This window comes from Sclerotinia sclerotiorum, genomic scaffold, assembly GCF_000146945.2.
Source record: "Sclerotinia sclerotiorum 1980 UF-70 scaffold_11 genomic scaffold, whole genome shotgun sequence".
In the NCBI taxonomy this organism is placed as follows: Eukaryota; Fungi; Ascomycota; class Leotiomycetes; order Helotiales; family Sclerotiniaceae; genus Sclerotinia; species Sclerotinia sclerotiorum.
The window spans coordinates 1,389,540-1,412,017 of NW_001820825.1; the positions used below are offsets into that span (position 1 = coordinate 1,389,540).

The window sequence follows — 22,478 nt, forward strand, 5'->3', positions numbered from 1 at the left end:
AAAAGATAATAAAAATAAATTTTAAAATTTTAATCATTGATCTAAATCGAAATGTTCAATATATCAATTTCGAATAACATTTTATTATTAAATAAAATTTTAATAATTTATTGAAGTAACTGACTTTTGGTGTAGCAACTGTTACGATAGTAACAACTGACTAATTAGGAGAGCTTGGGCCTTGTGCAAAAGCGATCAGATTTCATCGAATTAATATGTGATCTGGGTGTGACGGAAAAGTCGTAAACGGAGTCAATTCAATTACTTAGAATCTAAAACTAAAGAATTAAGAAGATTCTAAGTAAGAAGGTCTTTATATACAGGGCTAGTGCACGTGAGCCACTAGTGGGATAACAACGTCACGTAACACTGGGCCACCTTAAGATCGTATGTGCACGCACGGTCAGAAAACACGTGACTTGGAGCCTTTGGAGCTTAGGATCCAAAAGGATCCAAGGGAGCATGAATATCTATATAACCAAGATGGATTCCCTTTGTATAGAGCTTCGTGCTCAAGATCAATCATTTAGTATACTCTACTATTAGTTACGAATAGCATATTATTATTGTCATTACTTTAAGTCCCTGCTTGACGCCTAGTTATAAACCACCTCGAGAGCCTAGAGCACTTCCACGTGATCTAGACGGCAAACCTCGTAACAGCAACCTCACCCAGCAAATAGCCGTGGTCTAGTACTGTAAATGCGTTCCAAACAAAACTAACTACTAACTACTTTAATCTATAATTAAACTAGAAAGGGAATAAATAATAAGAGGAATGATTTGAAAACCTAGCCAGACCTGGAAGAGCGGAAAGATTTGGGATATTTATATCGACTTTGGTTTGTATTTGTATTTGTATTTCCATCTGCATATTGAATGCGAACGCAATCAGGAGGTCAGAAGGTCGGGAGATAGATTAGATGGGATTTTTGTTTGTAGGTTAGATTGTAGAGGTTTATGTATTTTATTTAATGATTAAAATCGAGACTATAAAGAAGATGAAGATGATGAAGAAGAAGATGTTTATAAAGGAGAAAAAGAAGAAGAGGACAAAAATATCGAAATATCTAGTTCTTGGTAGGGACCTGTGGGGTGAGAGGGGTAGAGGATGATGTGTGGGTTTGTGTTGGGGTTGGGATTTTGGTTTGGGGGTGCGGGTGCGGGTGCGGGTGCGGGTGTATTTTGGTGTGGATTTGAATCAGATGTTGAAGCATTTTTGAGGTTTTTGGAGGTTGTTGATGTTGAGTTGGGGATTCTGAGGGTTTTGAGAGGTTTGAGGGGTTTGAGGGGTTTGAGTGAGGATGGTGAGGATGGTAAGGATGGTGGTTTGTTGATTAGGTTCTGCCGTCTTTGCTTTGATGGTTGTTTTGGTAGATGTGGTTGTAGTTCCTCGTTTGTGGTGATGTATATATCGGATGAGATGTCAAATGGGATATCTCCCTTTGTAGTCATGACATCTTCGTGACCATAAACACGACCACAAGAAGTAAATAAAATGGGTATCTTTCCTCTACCCTCAGTATCAGAACTCCTCTCTAAATCAGAACTCCTCTCTAAATCAGAACTCCTCTCTAAATCAGAAGAAGAATGTGCATTAAATCCGAGATGTGAAACTAGCGGTCTATGTCCTTGTTCGGAAGGAGGTTTTTTTGATTTTGATATCGATATTGATGTTGATTTTGAAGAGATGGAGATGGAGATGGGGGTTTTGGTTTTGGAGTTGGGATTGGGATTGGGATTGGGATTGGGATTGGAGTTGGAGTTGGAGTTGGAGTCGAGATCGGAATCTAATGGTTCGTCCATGGCGATGAGATCATCGTTTTTGAAGTCATTGGCAAATTTGTAGTCATTTTCGAAGTCGGATTGGTGGTTGGATCTCTGGGGGATTTGGTTGGGTGCGAGGATGTGCATTGGGAGGGGATCTGTGGTATTCGAAGTGCGTTTGAGATGAGAAGCCGAGGTCGAGGTGAACTTGGAGGTTCTACAAGAATGTAAACTGCCCCTTGAAACTTTGTAACTACTTGACCGAGGAAAAATATCCAAATTTCCCGATTTCAAAACCGAATTAATATCGATGATTTCGCATTCGGATCCGTAATCAGAATCCGAATCCGAATCTAAAGGCACATCCATAGCTATGTGATATGTATCTATAAAATCGACATCTTCACCCGCGGTTACAAAATGAGGGAGAGATGCTGAAGTTTTTGATATCCGGTTAATTTTGATATCCGAGCGGAGATTCGTGGCAGGATTTTGGGTTGTGCGGGATGAGGAAGTGGTATTTATTGGTGGTGGTTTGATTTTATGATTATGATGGGTGGTTTTGGATGATTTTGGGGGTTTGATGGATTTTATTGCTCTTTCTCCTATGTTGGTGTGGTGATCTTGTTGTGGTTTTTGGTCGTTGGGAATGTTGGGTCGGGAGCTTGAATGGGGTGGTTTGAGAGGTTGTGGTTTTGGTTCTGTGGGTAAAGGTTCGTCAGGAAGATTTTCATCTATGTCTTCATATATGGAAGTGTCAAAAGATATTTGTTCTTTTGGTACCGCGGTTCGATGATGTGGTGTCAATGTCGGTGTCGGCGGAGGTGAAATTGAAATTCTAGATTTCTTAATTCGTGTTCTATCTTCTAGGATAGTTCGTCGAGGCGAAAGAGATCGTCTTCTGCTATTGGAAATACGGCTTTCGAGTTCGCCTTCAGACTCAGATGCCATTGTTGTATCACAATCTGGTCCCATCACATACTTGATAATACATGTTAATAAATCTCTCCCCTCAACCGTTGGTTCCGTACCCCAAGGTAATTCATAACGTTTCCAACGATTCGGGCGTTTCTTATTCAAATCCCCAATACACCTATCCACCCATTCTCTCCCTAAAGATGTAACAGCAAATAATGAATACCACACCTTACATTTGAATCCAAATTCCATATATGTAAGATTATACACATCCATATTCGAATTTCCATCCCGGTCGAAAGAAGTGAGAGATTTCGTGAGGAGAGATTTCGTGAGGAGAGATTTCGTGAGGAGAGATTTCGTGAGGAGAGATTTCGTGAGGAGAGATTTCGTGAGGAGAATCGGAATAACATAGTCGATATATTTATCAATTCCCCAATTAAACTTTTCGACGAAAAAAGTTTGTAATTTTTTCTCATCAATCTTCCCCTTCCAAATATTCTCCTCCAATTTCTTCAATCTCTCAACTGAAGATATAACCGGCGAATTATAAAGACCCCAAATTCTCCTATCCGGAAAACTTCCCGGAATACTAACACCTGTTTTCGAGCCGATGAAATATTTCCGTAAATTATTTCTCCAAGTATCAAGATCTCCAGATATCTCCATCGCGCGACAAAGTTCCTTTCCAAATCCCATCTCTAAAACTTTACTTGACCTTCCAACTCCACAATCCTGTAATCCTTTCCCATAATCTCCTCCGCTCAATAACACAAAAAGTACCAAACCCTCCCTATCAAATCCCGGATGTTTGGCTTGAATAGTATCGGCTCTATACAACACCACTCTATCCAAATCCTTCATTCCTCCTCTTTTAGCCGTCCACACACCACTACTCTTTGCTTTTCCCTTCCCATTTTCCTTCTCATTCTCATTCTCATTCTCCTCCCCCTCTCCCTCTCCCTCACCCCCATAACAAAACCTCACCAACCCCCCACACCCAAACATCAACGCATCCCCATCCTCCGTCCACACCCAATCCACCGTCCCCCTCCTCTGCAAAACCGCACATTCTGCCTCCGCCTCCCCAGGAGCATCATGCCACTTCACCCCCAACAACCTCAACGCCTCTTGCAAAACATTATTTTTAAACTTCCACACTCCAGCTCCTTTACCTTTATTTTTCTCACAAGGTTTTTGAGGACCATCTGCTACGAATATGAGTTGGATATTTAAATTTAGGAGACGTAGAACGAAGGTTATGAGATTTCGTTCGTTGAGGTGGATGGTGGAGTATTCTTGGGGGTTTTGTTAGTTTGGGTATTTATATTTATGATTTATAAATGTGAATTTGAATGTGAGTTTGAATATGAATATGAATATAAAAGAATAATAAAAAAGCAAAATAAATACTTTTACAAAGTTTTCCCTTATTACTAATAAATAATTTATGTCTCCAAGTAGCTTCATCAACAGCTATTCTCAACGGTCTTTTATGATGTTCAAAATGTGTGGTAGCTAGTTCGGCGAGTGAGATAATTTCTTTGCAATCGGCGATGAGATCCCATAGTCTAGTTGTACATGATTTGTTAGTGATATATCGTGATTGACAAGAGATTATTATATAAATAAATGGAAAACTTACCCTGGGATACCCATCTTGAGTTCTGGGTGACCAGGTGCACGGAGATTGTGGGGTGGGAGGAACTAAATTGGGAATATGATAGAGATTAGAGATTTGTTTGTGGATGCTCATGTACGATGTAACAAACTCGGGATTTCAACTAGATGAGAGCGGGTCGTAGTAATTACATAGAATTCTCAGACGAGTCATTTTATTCAATATGTGTCCTCTGATATAATATGTAAACAATATTCCTATCATAAAATTATTAAGCCATTTCAATAATTATGAGACAAACAACTTGACCCTTTCTGACCAAACCATTTCATTGGTTAATTTGGTCAACATGTAAATAGCGCTAAATTTTTCATAGAGGGAACAATCCAAATATTACAAGTTTGTTGATGAAGCTAGATTCCAGGAATTGTTTTTTCTTCGGATCGAAAATGATTGGAAGAGCAGAAAAACAAAAAAGCAATACATGATCAACGTTGTTTGCTCTCAAAATATTTCTTGTACATGATCTTATCTCCACCGAAGCCCTTAAAATTTCAACCTCAATCTCGTCCAGTCAATATACATGATTAAACATCATTTGAAAGCATCAAATAAGTCACGTGTAAAACACAAATATCAAATCAAACAGGTGGGTATAAGATTATCCAAAACCAAAAACCTGCTAATGCTTTACGCTCAAGGGATAAAATTCCCCGGACAGGAAAGCAAACTATAACCCCGCAATCCCATTAACTCATCAAATACACTAAAAAAAAATCCATCAAAATCTTCCTCCTTCATACCCTGAGGAAGAGATTTCTTAGCTAGGGGCGAGGATTGGGATTCTATGCGGCTATTTGGCGACGCTCCGAAACTAGATTGTTGGGCGGTTGATATAGATGCCTGCTTCCGCATATCAGAACCGAAATGCCGAAACCGAGCTTCACGGTTTGTACTCGTTGGTGAGGTTTGTGATGAAGATGATTTTGATGTATGAGTTTGAGCACTTGTTACGGGAATTGGGTTCTCTTCGTCTGAATCATCGAGCATGAGGTCGATGGTTAGTACGGAAGATTTCTTTACATCTCTCTGCCTAGGATGTTTCTCGGACTCCGACTCACGACGCTGTTCCGGGCTCATTCGGTCCCTAGCTACTTCAGGTATATCACGAATTGGAGTTTTCTTGGTAGATGAAGAAGTCTTTCGAGGCTGAAATGTTATTTCAGTGTGGTGTGGAGATACAGGTTCCATGAGAGCTTTGGAAGGTGGTGTCGATCTTGATGACTGGCCCGGAATACTTTTAACTCTCTTTGAGGGAGGCTGTTCTTGCGAGGAAGACGACGCCTTGTTCGGAACTATTGATCCGGCACGTTTTTTGTTTTTGAACATCATCTCAGGAGATACAATGTTCCTATCATGTTCGTATGATGGTGTATTTGGTAAGAGTGCCTTTTCAATACCATGATCAATAATACACGACAACAAATCCTTACACTCGACCATTTCATCGACTGGCAATACTTCCTCCTCCTGAAAGACTTTTGTAAACTCTGCTTTCCAAGCTGGTATATCCATGGATGTTACCGCCGAAAGTAGCACCTCTACATTCTTCCGTAACACAGGCGTTTTCTTCTTGGTCTTGACATGAAGCTTGTAACAGTTATTACTCGCTTCTTGTCCTGGCTGTGTAGATGCAAGAGAACGGATGAGAAGGATTGGTATTATATCTCTGATGTATTCATTCACCCAAAAATTAAACCTCGGAGCGATCAATTTTTGTAATCCCATTTCGTTGAAAGAGGGATTCCAGAACTTTCCAATGTTACTTATGATCTTCTCGGACGAAACTAAAGGTTTGTTGTATAGATGAATAATTCGAGGATCCGGAAAGGTATCTAGCACTTCAATCCAAATATTGGATTTTCTGAGGTATTCACGAAGTCGGTTTCTCCAAGCAGGGAAATCTGCATTAGCTGCATTGCATAGATCTTTGCCAAAATCTTCCTTCGCGTTTGCGATCTTTATCGCTGATAGTGTTCCACAATTCGTAAGACTTTTGCCATTCTAACTGTAATCGCCGCCTTTTAAGACAGCGAACAAGACAAGACCATCTCTAGTCAAGCCGGGAATTTTTTCTTGTATTTTGTCCGCTCGATAAACAACGATATTATCAATATCAACTCTACGCGTTGTCTCATCAGGTTCACCAACTCAATTTTCATTCCTTCGAGATTTCTTCACTTTGCGTTTATCAACATAGCAGAATCGAATGAGCAATGTAGTTTCAAACATGAAGGCATCCGAATCTTCCGTCCAAACAGCATCAACCACTCCACGACTTTGCAAGGCTGCACACTCGGCCTCGGCTTCTCCTGGCGCTTCATGCCATTTTGCACCCAAGGAGGTCACAGTCTGTCTAAGAAGTGTATCGTCCTGAGAATAATATTTATACCAGGGTGGTTGCGCACCATATTTCTCTTTTGGACGGTTTTTACCATCCGCGACGAAAATTAACTGAATTTTAAGTTCCAAAAGTGTCAAAATCTTACGGAGAATATTTTTCTCATTGGGATTTGCGGCTGGAGTCTCTAAAGACAACCGACAAAAGTTAGCAAAAGGACATTGATGTGAGATTATATATTGATATAAGCAAGACAGATAGATATACGTCTACGAATAGCAGCCACTTCCTCTTTTCCCTGGTAACACTTGCGTTTCCAGATAGATATATCAACAGCAATTCGAAGCGGTCTTCGTTCCTTTTCGAAATGTTGCGCAGCGAACGCAGCGGTTGAGATATTCTCGCCGACTCCGGCTTCGTCGAATTGCTGCCAGAGTCTAAATTAAATATATTAGCCAGGAATGATGCCATACAGATATATTAACTTACTCTGGAATACCCATTGTGTACGGACTTGAATTATCAGATGCCAAGCCTCAGTTATGCGTGGGGAAGAATGAGGGTTTATGGGGAGAAACATTGGGGTTGCGGCGGGTCGCGTATTTAGATAGCACAAACCTTTCGCGACCGCGTGTCAGTCAGTCAATCAATCACGTGCACTCGTGCTTTCCACCGAGAGAAAGTGTCCGGAAGCATTAGGTTTCGCTGTACTAAAGAGGTACAGAGTTGAAGCAATATTGTCGCTAAGTCTCCTTATTCTTTGCCGGAGCCCGACTCTGTGCGGAATAAATATATACATATATATACGTAAAGAAAAAGCGCATCTAGATCTCTCTCCATCCCTACGTCCTTGCCACATATCTAAAAACCACATCCTGCGGCCTATTAACCTGCAGAGTCAATTTCGGCGAACTATCCTCCAAAATCTCCATCAATCTCCTCCTCGCATCCTCCATCGTCTCCCCATCCCATCTCACAATTTCTACCTTCCACTTCCGAAAAATTTCATACAGCACCCCTACAAATTCCACCTGTGACATTTTCATCCCGGGACAATAGCGCGGTCCGTGAGACCAGGCTAGGAATGTGCCTTTGGGAGGCTCACGGAAGGTTTCTGTCTCAGAAGATGGAGATGATTCGAGAAAGCGTGAGGGTCGGAAGTCCAGAGAATCTCGTCCCCATATTGAGGGTAAGGTGTGGATTACCGTGGTGTTTAGGTGGACTTCGGTTTCAGGGGCGAAGTTGATGTTTTTGATGGTTTGTGGGTGAGGTGTTTTGCGGGCGATGGTGGGGACGAGTGTGTAGAGACGGAGAGTTTCGTACTATTTTACAATGCCATGAGTCAACTCTTGATTTTGAGAGTGTTTGGGTTGAAAGAGTGATGATTAACTTGAGGGATTGATACATACCATTATTGCTAGAGAGCGTGTAAGAAGAGGAAAAGTGGTTGAGTAATCAGAGTCCGGGTACAATTCTTGGACTTTGTCGATCTCGGCCACAATCCACTCTTGCCATATTGGATGAAGTGCTAAGCACATAATAGAGTATGAAAGCGTATTTGCAGTTGTATCAAAACCTGGTAGTAAATTAGAACTAGATCGTAAGAGATATAAAATACCGTGAATCTTATTCAGACAATATATTTGTAAAAGAGCAACGGGTGGAAACGCTCACCTCCAATCGACATAGCGAACAAATTGCCGGTTATATCTTCCTCATTCAAGTATGTTGAGGTCTTTGAGAGTAACGACTTTGTATCCTGATCGGCAATCTTCACCAAAGAAGTTAGGAGAGAATTGCGAGAACTAGGTGAACGTCTTTCTTCGGCTATACTTTGGTTTAGGTGAAGCGGAAATTCTCTTTTCGCAATACCGATCTTCTTGATACTATCTGGCATGAAGGATAAAGTAAGGTACTTTGTAGGTAAGAAGACGGTTGCAAATAAGTTGTCGACTATAGTCAAGACAGAGGACATAAATGTAGTTTGGAACCCTTCTGCGGGTATCTTCGCACTCGCAGCTTCTCCCCATGATCGATGAGTACCGAAGCAAACGAATCCAATCACATTAATAGTAATGGTCCTCAAGCCTTCAAATGTGACATTCTTCGAGCTTGACTCATTACTCATAGATGGCTTTGATAATGCAGAAATCATATCTTGAGTCTGTGTTAAAGTTTCATTCCAAACTTCCTTCATGATCCGTTCATTCAGAGCAGGCGCTACAATTCTTCGATGTCGTTGCCAATCTTCTTTATCGCTAGCACTGATATTTGGCCCAAAAACATCCATTACTTCTACACCCAAATCAGCTCATGTATCCGTACGAGAAATATTGGGAAAGGCACCCACGAAGAGCAATTTCATTTTTCGTAAAATCTTTCCGCCTTGTTAAAACCTGCTCAGCTACTTCAGGGTCTCCGACAAAGATCGTGTTCTTTTCAGGTGAAACAAGAATGAATGAAGTTCCCCATTTTTCATGGACAAAATACTTGCAATAGTGCTCCCATGCTGGAATAGTGATCTTAATTCGATCGAATATAAAAGGGGGTAAAAACTTTTCGAAAGTAGAATAATGAACAATTGAAGAGATTATAAGCCATAGGGGATTTGCTGAACCCCATATACCGAATCTGATAGGTAGTCCGGATTTCTTCGCATCAAGATAATTGCGTGGAAGTGCAGATAGATACCATATTGAGAGAAATACGACCACCAGCAGCGAGATCAGAAGAACTCCCATTTTCAATATGTTGCTTGAATGTTGTGACACTTGACATTGTCAGATTCTGGATATGCACTTTATATCGTGTGTCGCTTAACACTAACCAACATCATTCCAACATGACTTACTGTGTTGGCACTCGGCTGCATAGATTTGCATGCAGGTACTTTGCAAGGACTTAAAACCGGTTGAGCCCCGATTAAAACATGTATTTAGCCCCTCTGGTGAAGGTTAGAGCAACTTTGCTCGATAAGCGACACCCCTCTTCGACCTTAATACAGTGGTGTCATTGGCCCTGTTTGAGCCCAATATCTTGACTTTTGGCATCAAATGTTATCACAAGAACAGTGCAATAGCGGAAATGCTGTGGCAAACCTTACACTTCTGAGAAAATGGCCATGAAGAATTAAAGGATTGATTGCGGACGAAACCCCTGATACGGATAAGTCGTTTACAGGGTCGGTTGGGTAAAGTACGGTTAAACAAAACAGATGCATGACCCAACCAATCAATCTTTCGGAACCGAGCCACCGGTATCAAAACAACCCTTCTTCATCGCTTACAATTCCGACATCATTTACCACATACAAAGTGAAGAGAAAATAATAGCCCTCTTCTCCATTTTGTACTCAGTGTGCAGTGGTAGCGCCTTTAAATTGATGAGGCCCAAGAACATTCAACCAACAGTGTGGTTTGAGTGAGATCAGATTCCACGGGAGATGAAGATACCAAAATTCAATCAAAAATGTGTGAAATTATGTCACGGTTGGAACATACAATTCGTATAGCCGCTACATCGAGTCGATTAACGTTTCCTTTCATAACCGGAAAGCAAAATGAAATACACAAGTTATTGGCGGACATCAAAATTTGAGTGCCGGTAACACAATTCAGGTGATATTCCCCAGAATATTTCAAACATATCAATGCGTCTTCCATCATGAGTTGAACGGCTGTACAAAGTCAAGCTCACACCTCGAGTATTGTTCCATCGAAAAGTTTTAAATTGTTTTTTTGTGCTGAAGTCATATTTTTCAGCAGGGACTAATACGGAAAATAGATGTTGAAGTGCGGAAGTATATGGTCCTACATCACCAAATTCCTTCTATCTTGAGTGAGTAGACCTTGCATCCTTCGCACGTCATGAAATAAGTTGAGATTGACCGTTGATGGTGATTGATGCTAATTGGGTAGTACTATGCTCACTTCGGCGCTCTCTTCACCACGGATTGCATCAGCCCAGGCCAAAATTTGAAAGAACCCAAAGAGTAATCTGTATAGTTTAGACAGTCTCAAAAATGAGTGAGGAAACGAAGCGCAACACCAAAGAAAAAAAGTGCTATGGCGTCGAACACTTGATCACAATTGGATATGCACAATAATCGTGGTATGGTAAGATAAACCAGAAGAATTTTTCTATTGATGGGACGCTGGCCATCGCACGTAGATATGATAAAAGAAGAAAGTGACTAGGACGCATGCTTTTCAAGTGCTCCTTGCCGTTGAACCAACTGTGGAACCTTTCCAAAGAGAAGTAGATTGTGAACAACAATTTTCAGCATGGAGCCGAAATTGCAGTCACATAGCATCGCATCAGCTTTGTGCAAGCATACAAATATCAGGCAAATATGAGAGATATATCGTTGTAAGTCTAACCACTTCATCGAAGCGAACAGACGATTAGCTCAAATCAGCTGGTCAGTACGAGTTGTGGATAAGATGTGGATGAAAAGTGGCCGACGACAAAGTAACACAATCTCGTATACCGACAACACCGTTTGCAACAGGAAACACCACCGAGAATTTCCTTGGCCCTTCCCGGGATAGGTTTTTGTTTTCTAGTGTTAGGGCTACTACTTGATTCTCTTTTGAATTTGAGGTTGATGATGATGTTTCCCCTGGTTAGGTAGATGTGCTAGCGAGGTGAAGTAAAGGCTGGTGGGTGAAATAATATCTGAGATATAGGAGAACGACTTCTCGATTTTTAAAATTCATTGTTGTGAGAATTTGACGAGTAACGACTGCTACGAATGTGGCTCAGGCAAGAGGGTTGTTTTGGCCGATAGAGGAATGTGTGTCATCCTGAATTTGAACGTGATTGGAATAGGCCATGTCGGGCGCAATGCCTACCATTTAGATACAGCCATTCGATAGCATTTGTTATATGTATTTGTTTTTCCATGTAGTCTTCCCAGCTTATATACCTAGTAGTTCGATGCGACATGTATGTATCAGAATTAAGTTCCCATGGGAGATGAACTTAAAGTCTTGAACCCTAGCCATGGGTGAAGTGGCCTGTATCATGTATAAGGCTGAAACCTTCTTTGCATGCCGTCTAATACTGCTCAGACCATGTTGCACCGCAAACAAATGCTAAAGATAAACATGAGGATTAAAGATCCATATATATGAGCTGCAATACTAACTGCTACCTACCTAGCGAGCTTACATAATACAATCCATCCTTACATAAGGATAATCATCCTTTCCGAAACTCTCCGTTCTTTTCTTGAAAACCCAAACCACCCCTCCATAAAAACTAACGGAATGTTCGGGTTCGCATTTGTCCGTCAAAAGAAAAAATGATTTGTCTTTCGTCCGACTCTTTGGCCGAGAGTAAAATCCGTGAATTCATAATCACCTCTTTTACTCTTCCCACAAACAGATCATGCATAGGGGTATTGAGATGATAAGCTTCTCAAGCTTTCTGTCAGTTGACACGTGCATATCAGATGTTTACTCGGCGCATGGTAACCTCGTGGCTTTGCAATTCGCGTTTGAAACTTTCCCCAACGTTTGAGCCCCCGCTCGATATTCAGAGTCAAAGTTTTGAAAAGTCAAAACTCCGCATTAAATCGATATTGATGAATTTGGGGGAGGAAGACGAAACGAACTACAGTATTCCAGCATACAGTTTAAAGTAAATCTCAGTTGCCTGGCCTTCAGAAACAAAGTTGTTTATTTGATTAGTCGAGTATACGTAGTCTTGCGGATTTTACCAACTTTCTCCGCGTGCACCAATGATCTTTGAATCCTTTCCAAAGTAACGGTAAACGGATTTCGGACAACATCTACTCATAATGATGCTAGTTGAAAATCTTCATTTGTCGGATTCCCGGAACTAACCATGTGCCGATCCGTAATCACACCGAAAAAAGTTTGACATACCTTGGAATCCCAGGATCCCAGGATCTCGTGTGCATCGCTGCTTCTTCGAAGTTTGTTCTCGTGGTCAGTGTTTTTTGACCGTTTGAAAATTTCAGGCTACCGTGAACTAGATCACTTTTCACGGAGGGAATGGCGTTCCATGTCCGCCTTGATAGACCGTGAGTCAAAATATCTTTATGTAGTATTTGTATATGTACCAGGGGATTCCGCCTGAATGGCTCATCCAAATAAGCTTAATCACTTCCTTGTCACGTCAAAGTTTCTATAATATATTACAGGTCTTTGTACAAAGACCACACATCATACCATTAAGAATGGGAAACATAACTTCCCATCATCACCACGACCACCTTGGGTCAAGGACAAATTCTGGACTTTCAAGCAACACAACATCCACCTCATCCTCACCAATATGCCGCTCAAGATCAACTAGAGCTCCCTCAACACCGCGAAAATTCCTTGGTCGCCGTTCGCGCTCGTTAAACGCTTCACATAAAGTCCGAGAGCAGAACAACCAAGAGCCGGAACCGAGGCCTCCGATTAGGATTGGATATCCTTATTATGAGGAGGTTACGCTATTAGCGGAGAAGGACGAGAAGAGGCATAAGAGGCACAGTTTGAGACGGTCCATGAAATCTGCGTGATTGGAGTAATTGGTGGGAAGTTGAACTTTCCGAGCTGGATACCGGGTAGCATTACTGGATTGATGAGGAAGATGTGGCGAGGAGGACCATGACGAAGAACACGATGAAGTTGTTGATGCAAACTATCCAGAGGATGGGATATTCTGGGAATAAAGAGCAACCTGGGACGAGAATAATAGAAAGAGTAGATGATTTGGAACACTGGACGATATATTGATACCCACTCATTTTGCATTTATTCGGCGTTCAATATATCGAAAGAGCGTCAGGCGCGAAACATAAACATTAAGTTATATACTCTATATAATTCTAAAAATTTGAGAATATGACACAACCATGCGACCGAATCAAGTCCAACTTCTGCAAGAACGTGATATTGCACCTCCAATTATGAAAATCTAAGATAATAACCATAGTAAGCCTTCAACTAAATCCCCCACATCAAGTCAAACTGAAAGCATGGAAATTATCTTCAAGCAAGCGCTGCCCACGGTCCAAAAATACCCCAAGGACCAACAGGGGCTTGCAGTAAAGCCAACAGTGCATCAGCAACCATAGTTCCCATCGCCGCAATAGCCCTGGGATTAATAAGAGTCGTCAAGACATCGCTACTAGTGCAGCCGGATTTCGCAGCAACACCATTGAATCTATCGATGAGAAAGAGAAACGCATCACCGGCGGTAGTGATTGCTTCAGTATTATGTTCCCCAAGCATATCTCGAACATATTCGATATTGGCACCCTGAGAGCAGAGCTTGTTGAAAACTGCGTCCGTATCTTCAATTACTGAAACCTGGTCTTTAATAGCTTTGTATAGGAATATTGGCATCTCTGGGGTGCCATGTATACCCATTTGTCCAGTAATATCTAAAACCTCTCTTGGATAATCGGAGAGGAAAGAAACTATGTCGCTGTCTAAATACGAGCTTATGTCCTGATCCTTATAGGTCGATGTATTATTGAAGAAGCATTGAGAGGATGCTCTGTAGAAATCAGAAGCTTTTGATGGCAAGACGTGTTCATGGACAAACTCTTTGAGTTTCGGGTAAGCATTCGTGAGGCCGATAATTCCAGCGGGAATCAGACCAGTGAAGAAACTTTTGTTGGTGGAGAGTAGCACAGATGTGATGTTTGGCACAAGACCACCTATAGCAGTTCCCTTAAAGCTAAGCTCTGGCGCGTAGGAAGGTTGAAGCTCTGCCGCCCATTCAGAAGCCAAAGATCCTCCGGAATAACCCCACATTTGATACTCGGCTTCAGGTGAAATGCTAGTCAAATCCCCAGACGACAGAGCTGCACGAACAGAATCGAGCGTCGCCCTGCCGGCTTGTAAACCAGATACGAAAGCAGCCTTAAGGCCCTCGTAATCAGGAAGGTTGACTATCCAACCTTGATCGAGAGCAGCGATGACGTGCAGAGTCTCAATACTACCAATACCTCCACTATCGGGATTGGACCCTAACTGTATTGCGTAAGATGGTGCGCAATTAGCCCATGCAGCATCTGTTGCAAATTGGTATGAAAGCACTCTTGATACATTTGCATTGTATGGCACAACGATCGTAGTAACTGCTGCTGAGGCATTACCCAAGCTATCCGTCGTTTTATACAGAAGTTGATATGTGGCTTTGGCTCGGAATGGCACAGGACCCACGAATGCAAGAGCACCTATTGATCTGCTGCGTAAGATTGTTCCCGGCTGAAAATCCTCGAGGCCTGTTGGCGGCACATAAAAGGGGTCATCTGTGGGAGGTAATGGATGCGTACGCTGCACAAGTTGATCATTGACGGGGAATGAAAGTGTAGTAGCAATCCAAAGGAAGAAGTATCCAGCCGCTGTGAGATACCTCATGTTGACAAGTTGCAGACAAATGAATGCGCTTCAAACGATGGGTACAGCGGTGGTAGCAAGTGGAAGAAAGGGGAAAAATGACAGTAACGGCATGATTCAAATCAGGAGCATATTGGTGTTATTTGAGAACCTGATGCCCAAGCTAGGCCGTCGCTAGCATATAACTAGATATACCAGAGTCTACTACATCAACAAGATGTCATTACTTCTTCTAGTATTTGATGTGCGCCGACCGTGCAGATGTTATCATAAGTAGATCGCACTTTGACCTGGCAGAAGGGTTTGTGAGGCATTGTCACTGTGCTGGGGAATCTAGACCTTTGGTAAATATAAATTTTCAAGGAATATGCACTTGGCGAGAGGTTAAGCATGCGGAAATTGAAAGGTACCGTGTAGATCTGCACTTAACGGATAATTCTCGATCACGTGGATTTATAGAAGGTGAAGGGCGTGAGAACTCAGCACTGCTGAATTGGAATAGCTCAAACTTACATTCCGCGGAGTCGACGGCATCGGGAATAGAGATAGAACCTTCTTCCTAGCTCATGCCAATGAGACCAAAGGGAGCTTGCATTGTATACACGATGGGCTTGAGTATTCACAAACTGAACGTGATTACATGACACCACCTTAATGCTTGAAGCCTCGTACATTCCGAAAGAGGAACGAGCGTCATTCCATTGCCCAGGTTGGATTTGGCCATCAAAACATTGCAACTGCAAGCGAGGCACTACCGACCTCCCTTCAATGTTTAATGCTGGTATGCGTTGTCTCAAGCCTCCCAAACGACCTCGCTGGAAGGGGTCCGGTAATGGGGAGACCTCGGACCGTAGGAAGGGGAGGTCCGATCCACCGTTGTGCTGTTCTGTAAGGTTAATTTAACCAAGAAAACTTTTAGGAAGCCATACTAAAGGTTTAGAGCCGAATGTGCCTTGATTTCGTCTCTACCCTTTTTTTCGGTATTTTTCAACCCTTGAAAGAATTTATGACAAAAGGAGTAATAGAGACAATTAGTAGAGTGATGAACTAGTTATCTCCAATGATTAAACTTCATGGAAGACCTTTGAATACCTAGGTGATCAGAATAGTTTCGCTTGAATCTAATGAAAACCGATTGATTTTATGAAGGTTTTTAGAATAGAAGAAGAATAACTTTAAATCATTTTATGAATACATACCCACACTAAAAATTGCTTACAAATACACTCAGGAAACACAATTACTATAAATATTATCAATCTTACCTAGTATATCTTATAATTTGAGTTTATCTGTTTCTCAATTGAGTTTATCTTTTGTAAAGATAAACTTTGTCAAATGGGGAAGGAGATAGGTCGTTAATTTATTGCACCTCTAATAAATGTCTCTACAATGTATGGTCACAGCAATTACTACCGATCACGATGTTACCGTACACGGCTCAATCATCTCAGTTCGCTGTAGATGTAGATCACCACTTTAGCTGCTCAAAGTCATTGGTTAGCATGTCTTTCCAAGGAATTCAATACTACGCAGATTCAATAATAACTCACTGGAAATGGTAGGTGAATGCTTCATTTTCCTATGCTTCTCTTGACCGACTAGTGTTCACAAAAAAGCTCGTCCCCATTCACTCACAACTTTAAAACCCACCTTTACCACTCTTCACTTATATACCCTTTCCTCTCCGTCTTAACTTTTAGATCTTGCAAAACCCTCACTCCCGCTTTCTCTCATCCTTCATTATGCTATATATATGCATTTATCTGCTTCTGTCGCTCGCGTCTGCTGCGCTAGCAAACTGGGAGGCATTATCAGGAAGCGATATTTGTCAACAAATCCAAGGCAACATCACTGGCGAAGTCTATCTTCCCCTGGATTGGACGCTTAATTATGAATCTGAAATTGAACATTGGATGACTTCAAGCACTCAAAATCCTGCATGCACGGTAAAAGTTGCCAGTGACGAGGATGTTTCTACTGTCTTGAAGATTATTGCAGCCAATCGACAGCCATTTGCAGTGAAGTCAGGGGGCCATGCAAGCAATCCTGGCTTCTCTAGCACTACTGGTGTCCACATCTCGCTAGCGAACTTGACCCAGGTCACACTATCTGAGGATAAAAGTACAGTGGTTTTAGGAACTGGAAATGTAGGTTGTTCCCGTCTTCTCGAAAGGCTCTCCTTATTCATCAAGTATTGACACATTCATAGATCTGGACTGATGTTTTCACGGCTATCGACGGAATGGGTGTTAACGTTGTGGGCGGGCGTGTCGTTGGACCCGGTGTCGGTGGCTTCACTCTTGGAGGAGGTTACTCCTGGCTAACAGATCAATACGGCCTGACCTGTGACACAGTTGTCTCCTTCAACCTTGTTCTCCCAAATGGAACTATAACCACTGTTGATTCCACGAATCCTGACCTTTTTTTTGCTCTTAAAGGTGGTTTGAATCGATTCGGGATTGTCACTAGTGTCGTTCTCAAAACAGTTCCACAGGTGCCCATGGTCTATGGTGGTTTTATCGTATATGGTGTTGATGCAATCCCCGATCTCATTACCGCCACTGATAAATTCCAAAACGAGAACACGGATCCCAAAGCCCAGGTCATACTCACCATCAACAATGGCCTAATTCAAGGTGCCATCCTTATTATGTTCTACGATGGCCCAGATCGACCTGCAGCTTTTGATCCATACAACAACGTCAGCAGTCTCCCGATCATATCTGAAGTCAAAACACAATCTTTTGCATCATTTGCCAAAGTCACCCCGTCCAATCTCCAGAAGGGGTACAGAGGGTCTTTCCATTCCATGATGACTACTGGTCTGACAGAGGGATTCATGAAAGCAGTTCATAATGAATCTGTCTTTTATGGAGCAATTGCTGTTCTTCATGGTGGGACGTTCCTTAATTACGAGATTGAGCCTTTCCTCGACTATGGGAAATACGCCACAGAGTCCGCTTTTCCACATGAAAAATCCCCAATACCCTTAAACGTCTATTTCGCCTGGACATCTCCATCGGACGATGCATATTGGAGAGGTCTTCTGCAACAGACCATCTCCCATCTGACTGATGTAGCTAAAAGTGAGGGAATCTATTCCGAGGATCTGTATACATATCCAAACTATGCTTTGAGTACTTATAATGGCAACCAAATCTACGGACCAACAAATGCAGCGAGGTTGAGAGAGATCCGAGAGAAGTATGATCCAGATGGAGTAATGCTTCTTGCTGGAGGATTTGATATCTGAGAGTATTAACAGAGCTCGAGGCCTTGGGTTAACTCTCCGTGCGTGTTTTTGTCGGTTGGTGGGAGGATATGAGGCGGGATATGAGGCGGCTCAATACACCTGGTATCATGTGGAAAGGGGAAAGAGAGAACTTTAGAGGGGTCGCCTAAAACGGTGGTTTTGAAATAAATACTGTTGGATACAGGAACACTCGTTTTCATTAGTTTGGAGGATAATGTTTGAATAACTATTGATATAGTGATGTAGAAAGTTTGAATCGGCGGGCATGACTTGACAGTGTAAATTCATTGTCAGTCTGCAGCTGTAGTGCTTGGTACCTAATGAATAGTAATGATAGATAAATTGTGTCTAATTAGCACCACGCATCTGACAACATTTACCAATCGACTTTGACTAATTACAATGTATTCGATTATTGATCAATAAATCATCGGCATAGATATCGAGCATACAATATAATGAAAGTCGAGTGAGTTCCTTGATGTTCAAGCGTATCTTTTAGCATCTCGTCCCACACGAAAATCAAGCTGCAACGCACCAACCAATCAAAACAAAGCCCATCGTAATCCTTACCGAAGCAACCTCAAATTTCAATTCCACTCCGAATCCACCCTAACACTCAATTATATCCCACACCACCACCACTCTACCTTTCCTCTCCATCTCAGTACACGCCACAACACACGCCCCCGATGGCATCACTATTCACATCCCGCGCACTCCTGCGCAGCGCCCCTCGCACATTCTCTGCCGCAACCCCAGCCATGCGCGCCCTCTCCACCACACCAGCTCGTCCCGATGCTACCGCTTCCACCACGGATAGATTCAGCAAGATTCCCGATTTCAGCAAATACAGAAGTAAGAAGAGTGGTGGCAGTAATTTGGTTTATCAGTACTTTATGGTGGGGGCTATGGGTGCTTTGACGGCTGCGGGGGCAAAGGCTACTGTTCAAGGTTTGTCTTTTTTCCTTGTCCTTGGATGTGTGGATAGGATATCGGGTCGAGGGGTGGAGGATTATTGAATTTTAACATGGGGATGATGATTGGTGAGAGGCTTGGGGGCTATGGTTAGAAATGCAATTGAGGGAATTGATGGTTTTCTGCCCATTAGACCGAGGGACTGACAATGGACTTTGAACAGATTTCCTCGTCAACATGTCCGCATCTGCAGATGTTTTGGCCATGGCTAAGGTCGAGGTCGATTTGGCTGCTATCCCTGAGGGCAAGAACGTACGTTTACTACTACTACATCTAATCGATCCGACATATCAAAGATAAAGTCCTGACACAAACACACAAAATAGGTCATTATCAAGTGGCGTGGAAAGCCCGTCTTCATCCGACACAGAACCGCCGATGAGATCAAGGAAGCCGGGAATGTCAAAGTTGAGAGTTTGAGAGATCCACAATCCGACGCCGACCGTGTTAAGAAGCCAGAATGGTTGGTTATGGTTGGTATGTGTTGTCCTACTACACTTCATACGATCCAATCGACACCAAATACTAACTAGAAGCCAAACAGGTGTCTGCACACATCTTGGATGTGTCCCAATTGGAGAAGCTGGTGATTTCGGAGGATGGTTCTGCCCATGTCACGGTTCCCACTATGATATCTCCGGCCGTATAAGAAAGGGACCTGCTCCATTGAACTTGGAAGTCCCCGAATACGACTTCGCGGAAGAAAATTCCTTGGTTATTGGTTAAATTTGAGGATCTGGTGGAGAGCAGTTTTGTAGTTGTATAAAGTTGGAGGAGTGCGCAAGAGTGGAGGATAGACGAGACGACGTTTTTTACTTTAAACGAAAGAGAATGATAGACCTTGATCTGGAAGCTTTATGGCTTTGTAGAAGGGGTGGTGGAATAGCCTTTGTACAAAAGATCGGATAAATGATATCGCTTCGAAAAGTTTCAAATATTGGAAAGTCATGGAGTCAGTCATTTTGTCGTTGGGTTACACATGGCGTGAAAGCACCCAGGTCTCCCAGTGGCATGCCCAGGGGTATCTATTCTTTAAAATAATCAATCGAACAGGTTGGAACTCAAGTATTAAAAACAGAGAAGTTACAGGTAAATGTTTTCTTTTGATTCACATTGTCATATCCCGTAATATTACATCTCCTTCATACCGTAGGTCATTTCTTCATGTAAAAGCCATCAGTCATCAATGTCCATGTCCATCATCCTCTCTCTGTTCCGGATCCAGCTTAATCAAAGTGTCTATCCTCATAATAGAAATACAAGCCTCAACTGCCGACTTCAATTGTCGGATCTTGCTCATGCTTGGCTCCAAAACACCGGCCTTGATCTCATCCACTACCTTGCCCTTCAACAGATCCAATCCGTAGTTCTTGTAGTTCTTCTTCTTGGCAATGGTCTTTTCGTCCTCGTTGGCATCTCCTTCCTTGATGCGTTGTGATAGGGCGTGACGGGAACGGAGTTGTGCTACCAATTCGGAGGAGTCTTTTGCTGCGTTAACAGCGAGAGTTTTGGGGATAACGAGGAGAGCTTGTGCGAATTCGCCAATGGCGAGTTGTTCTCTTGAACCAACGGTACCGGCGAATTCTTCCAAATAAATGTGGAGTGCAGTCTCGCATGCACCACCTCCAGGAACGATGCTTCCGCTCTCTAAGGTGCGCTTAACAGCACATAGAGAATCGTGAACTGATCTCTCCATCTCGTCGAGTTGGTAGTCATTGGGTCCGCGGAGGATAATTGAAGCAGAAGTGTGAACTTTGGTACCCTTGACCAAGATACATTCATCATCAGATATTCTCTCCTGAACAACTTCTTCGGCATGACCCAATGAAGAAGCCTCGAATTTCTCATCACCGTTCAAATCTGACAATGAGCTGATTAAGGTAGCACCGGTTGCCTTTGCTATTCTTCTCAGATCCTCCTTCTTACATCTTCGAACGGCCATTGCACCCTTCTCAATAAAGAGTTTCAGACACATATCGTCAATACCTTTTGTCGTCATAACAACATTGGCTCCAGCCTTGAGGATCAGATCGATTCGGTCCATAACAATTCCAGCCTCTCTTTGTCGGATTTGTTCCAATTGTTGTGGGTCGTCGATTGTAATATTGACACCAAGCTTCATCCTTTCCTTTTGTAGGTTGATATCTAGAACAGCGATTTTGGCATCTGTAATTCTTGTCTTCATTGCTTGTGAAGCAACTGTGCAGTTCAAAGCATATCCCTTGACCAACATGGACTCCAAAGATCCTTTTCCATGTGCTTTTAAAATGTTGACAGCTTTAACGGGATATTTGACTTCCTGTCGGGTGTTTGTTGATTTGACTGCTTGCATAGCATCTACAACCATGTTTGCGAAGAAATCGGAATCTGATCCAATAATCTTACTCGACATGGAAGTTTTGGCAATGCTGATTAAAGATTCTCGGCCCAACTGGTCCACCTTCACACTGATGTTCTCGTGCATATACTTGACGGCTTCGCGAAGTGCCAAACGGTAACCTGTGATGATTGTGGTAGGATGTATACGATTCTTCATAAGTTCATTGGCTCGTCGAAGAAGTTCTGCTGCAATGATAACCACAGATGTTGTTCCATCTCCCACTTCTTTATCTTGTTGCTGTGCCAAATCGACTAAGATCTTGCCCGCTGGATGTTCGACATCTAATAAGCTCAGGATGGTTGCGCCATCATTTGTAACTGTAACGTCCTGCCCAGAATCAGTATTTGGTGGGGTTCTTTTGGAGTGGACAAGCATACTCCTATATCATCCACCATCATTTTGTCCAAACCACTTGGACCAAATGAACTTTTGACAACATTGGCAATAGCCTGAGTTGCAAGAACTGTGAACGGGGTTAGTTCATACCTTTTCCATAGTCATGATAGCTCATACCATTTTGATCTCGAATATCCTGTCCACTAATCTTTTGGCCGCCGAGGACTACTGATATTAGCATCTATACCAGCAGAAATTTCAAGGGCAAACATACACAAAGTTCCAGCATTTCTAGGTTGCTCGAAAAGGGACCCCATATTGTTGATATTCTAAAAACGACGGTAACTATTCTGGTAATATTTCTTCGTCGTCGCGAAAGAAAACGGACGCGAGAGCTTTCCACGCTAATATTTTTAAGCATTTGGCCTTGAAATTTAAGGCAAGAGCTCAGCCTC

The 22,478-nt window shown here is 42.4% G+C and overlaps 9 protein-coding genes across 9 annotated transcripts; 3 read left to right on the forward strand and 6 right to left on the reverse strand.

Annotated features, from left to right (window-relative positions):
* Positions 1-1,026: 1,026 nt before the first annotated feature.
* Positions 1,027-4,344, reverse strand: SS1G_08639 (hypothetical protein; the record flags this gene model as incomplete). The annotated part of the gene is made up of 3 exons (XM_001590848.1): positions 1,027-3,983; positions 4,099-4,256; positions 4,331-4,344. The coding sequence occupies 3 exons, from the start codon at positions 4,342-4,344 to the stop codon at positions 1,027-1,029; spliced, it is 3,129 nt and encodes a 1,042-aa protein (XP_001590898.1).
* A 658-nt stretch (positions 4,345-5,002) lies between these two features.
* Positions 5,003-6,094, reverse strand: SS1G_08640 (hypothetical protein; the record flags this gene model as incomplete). The annotated part of the gene is made up of 1 exon (XM_001590849.1): positions 5,003-6,094. One exon carries the CDS (start codon positions 6,092-6,094, stop codon positions 5,003-5,005), a length of 1,092 nt encoding a protein of 363 aa, XP_001590899.1.
* A 423-nt stretch (positions 6,095-6,517) lies between these two features.
* On the reverse strand, positions 6,518-7,210 carry SS1G_08641 (hypothetical protein; the record flags this gene model as incomplete). Its single annotated transcript, XM_001590850.1, has 3 exons — positions 6,518-6,894; positions 6,975-7,144; positions 7,197-7,210. The coding sequence occupies 3 exons, from the start codon at positions 7,208-7,210 to the stop codon at positions 6,518-6,520; spliced, it is 561 nt and encodes a 186-aa protein (XP_001590900.1).
* A 339-nt stretch (positions 7,211-7,549) lies between these two features.
* On the reverse strand, positions 7,550-9,485 carry SS1G_08642 (hypothetical protein; the record flags this gene model as incomplete). Its single annotated transcript, XM_001590851.1, has 4 exons — positions 7,550-8,029; positions 8,117-8,283; positions 8,382-9,002; positions 9,416-9,485. The coding sequence occupies 4 exons, from the start codon at positions 9,483-9,485 to the stop codon at positions 7,550-7,552; spliced, it is 1,338 nt and encodes a 445-aa protein (XP_001590901.1).
* A 3,252-nt stretch (positions 9,486-12,737) lies between these two features.
* On the forward strand, positions 12,738-13,031 carry SS1G_08643 (predicted protein; the record flags this gene model as incomplete). The annotated part of the gene is made up of 2 exons (XM_001590852.1): positions 12,738-12,756; positions 12,877-13,031. 2 exons carry the CDS (start codon positions 12,738-12,740, stop codon positions 13,029-13,031), a joined length of 174 nt encoding a protein of 57 aa, XP_001590902.1.
* Positions 13,032-13,714: 683 nt separating this feature from the next.
* On the reverse strand, positions 13,715-15,094 carry SS1G_08644 (hypothetical protein; the record flags this gene model as incomplete). Its single annotated transcript, XM_001590853.1, has 1 exon — positions 13,715-15,094. One exon carries the CDS (start codon positions 15,092-15,094, stop codon positions 13,715-13,717), a length of 1,380 nt encoding a protein of 459 aa, XP_001590903.1.
* Positions 15,095-16,818: 1,724 nt separating this feature from the next.
* Positions 16,819-18,329, forward strand: SS1G_08645 (hypothetical protein; the record flags this gene model as incomplete). Its single annotated transcript, XM_001590854.1, has 2 exons — positions 16,819-17,223; positions 17,286-18,329. The coding sequence occupies 2 exons, from the start codon at positions 16,819-16,821 to the stop codon at positions 18,327-18,329; spliced, it is 1,449 nt and encodes a 482-aa protein (XP_001590904.1).
* A 692-nt stretch (positions 18,330-19,021) lies between these two features.
* Positions 19,022-20,033, forward strand: SS1G_08646 (conserved hypothetical protein; the record flags this gene model as incomplete). Its single annotated transcript, XM_001590855.1, has 4 exons — positions 19,022-19,283; positions 19,471-19,559; positions 19,634-19,784; positions 19,852-20,033. 4 exons carry the CDS (start codon positions 19,022-19,024, stop codon positions 20,031-20,033), a joined length of 684 nt encoding a protein of 227 aa, XP_001590905.1.
* Positions 20,034-20,490: 457 nt separating this feature from the next.
* On the reverse strand, positions 20,491-22,340 carry SS1G_08647 (hypothetical protein; the record flags this gene model as incomplete). Its single annotated transcript, XM_001590856.1, has 3 exons — positions 20,491-22,004; positions 22,174-22,248; positions 22,298-22,340. The coding sequence occupies 3 exons, from the start codon at positions 22,338-22,340 to the stop codon at positions 20,491-20,493; spliced, it is 1,632 nt and encodes a 543-aa protein (XP_001590906.1).
* Between the last annotated feature and the right edge of the window lie 138 nt (positions 22,341-22,478).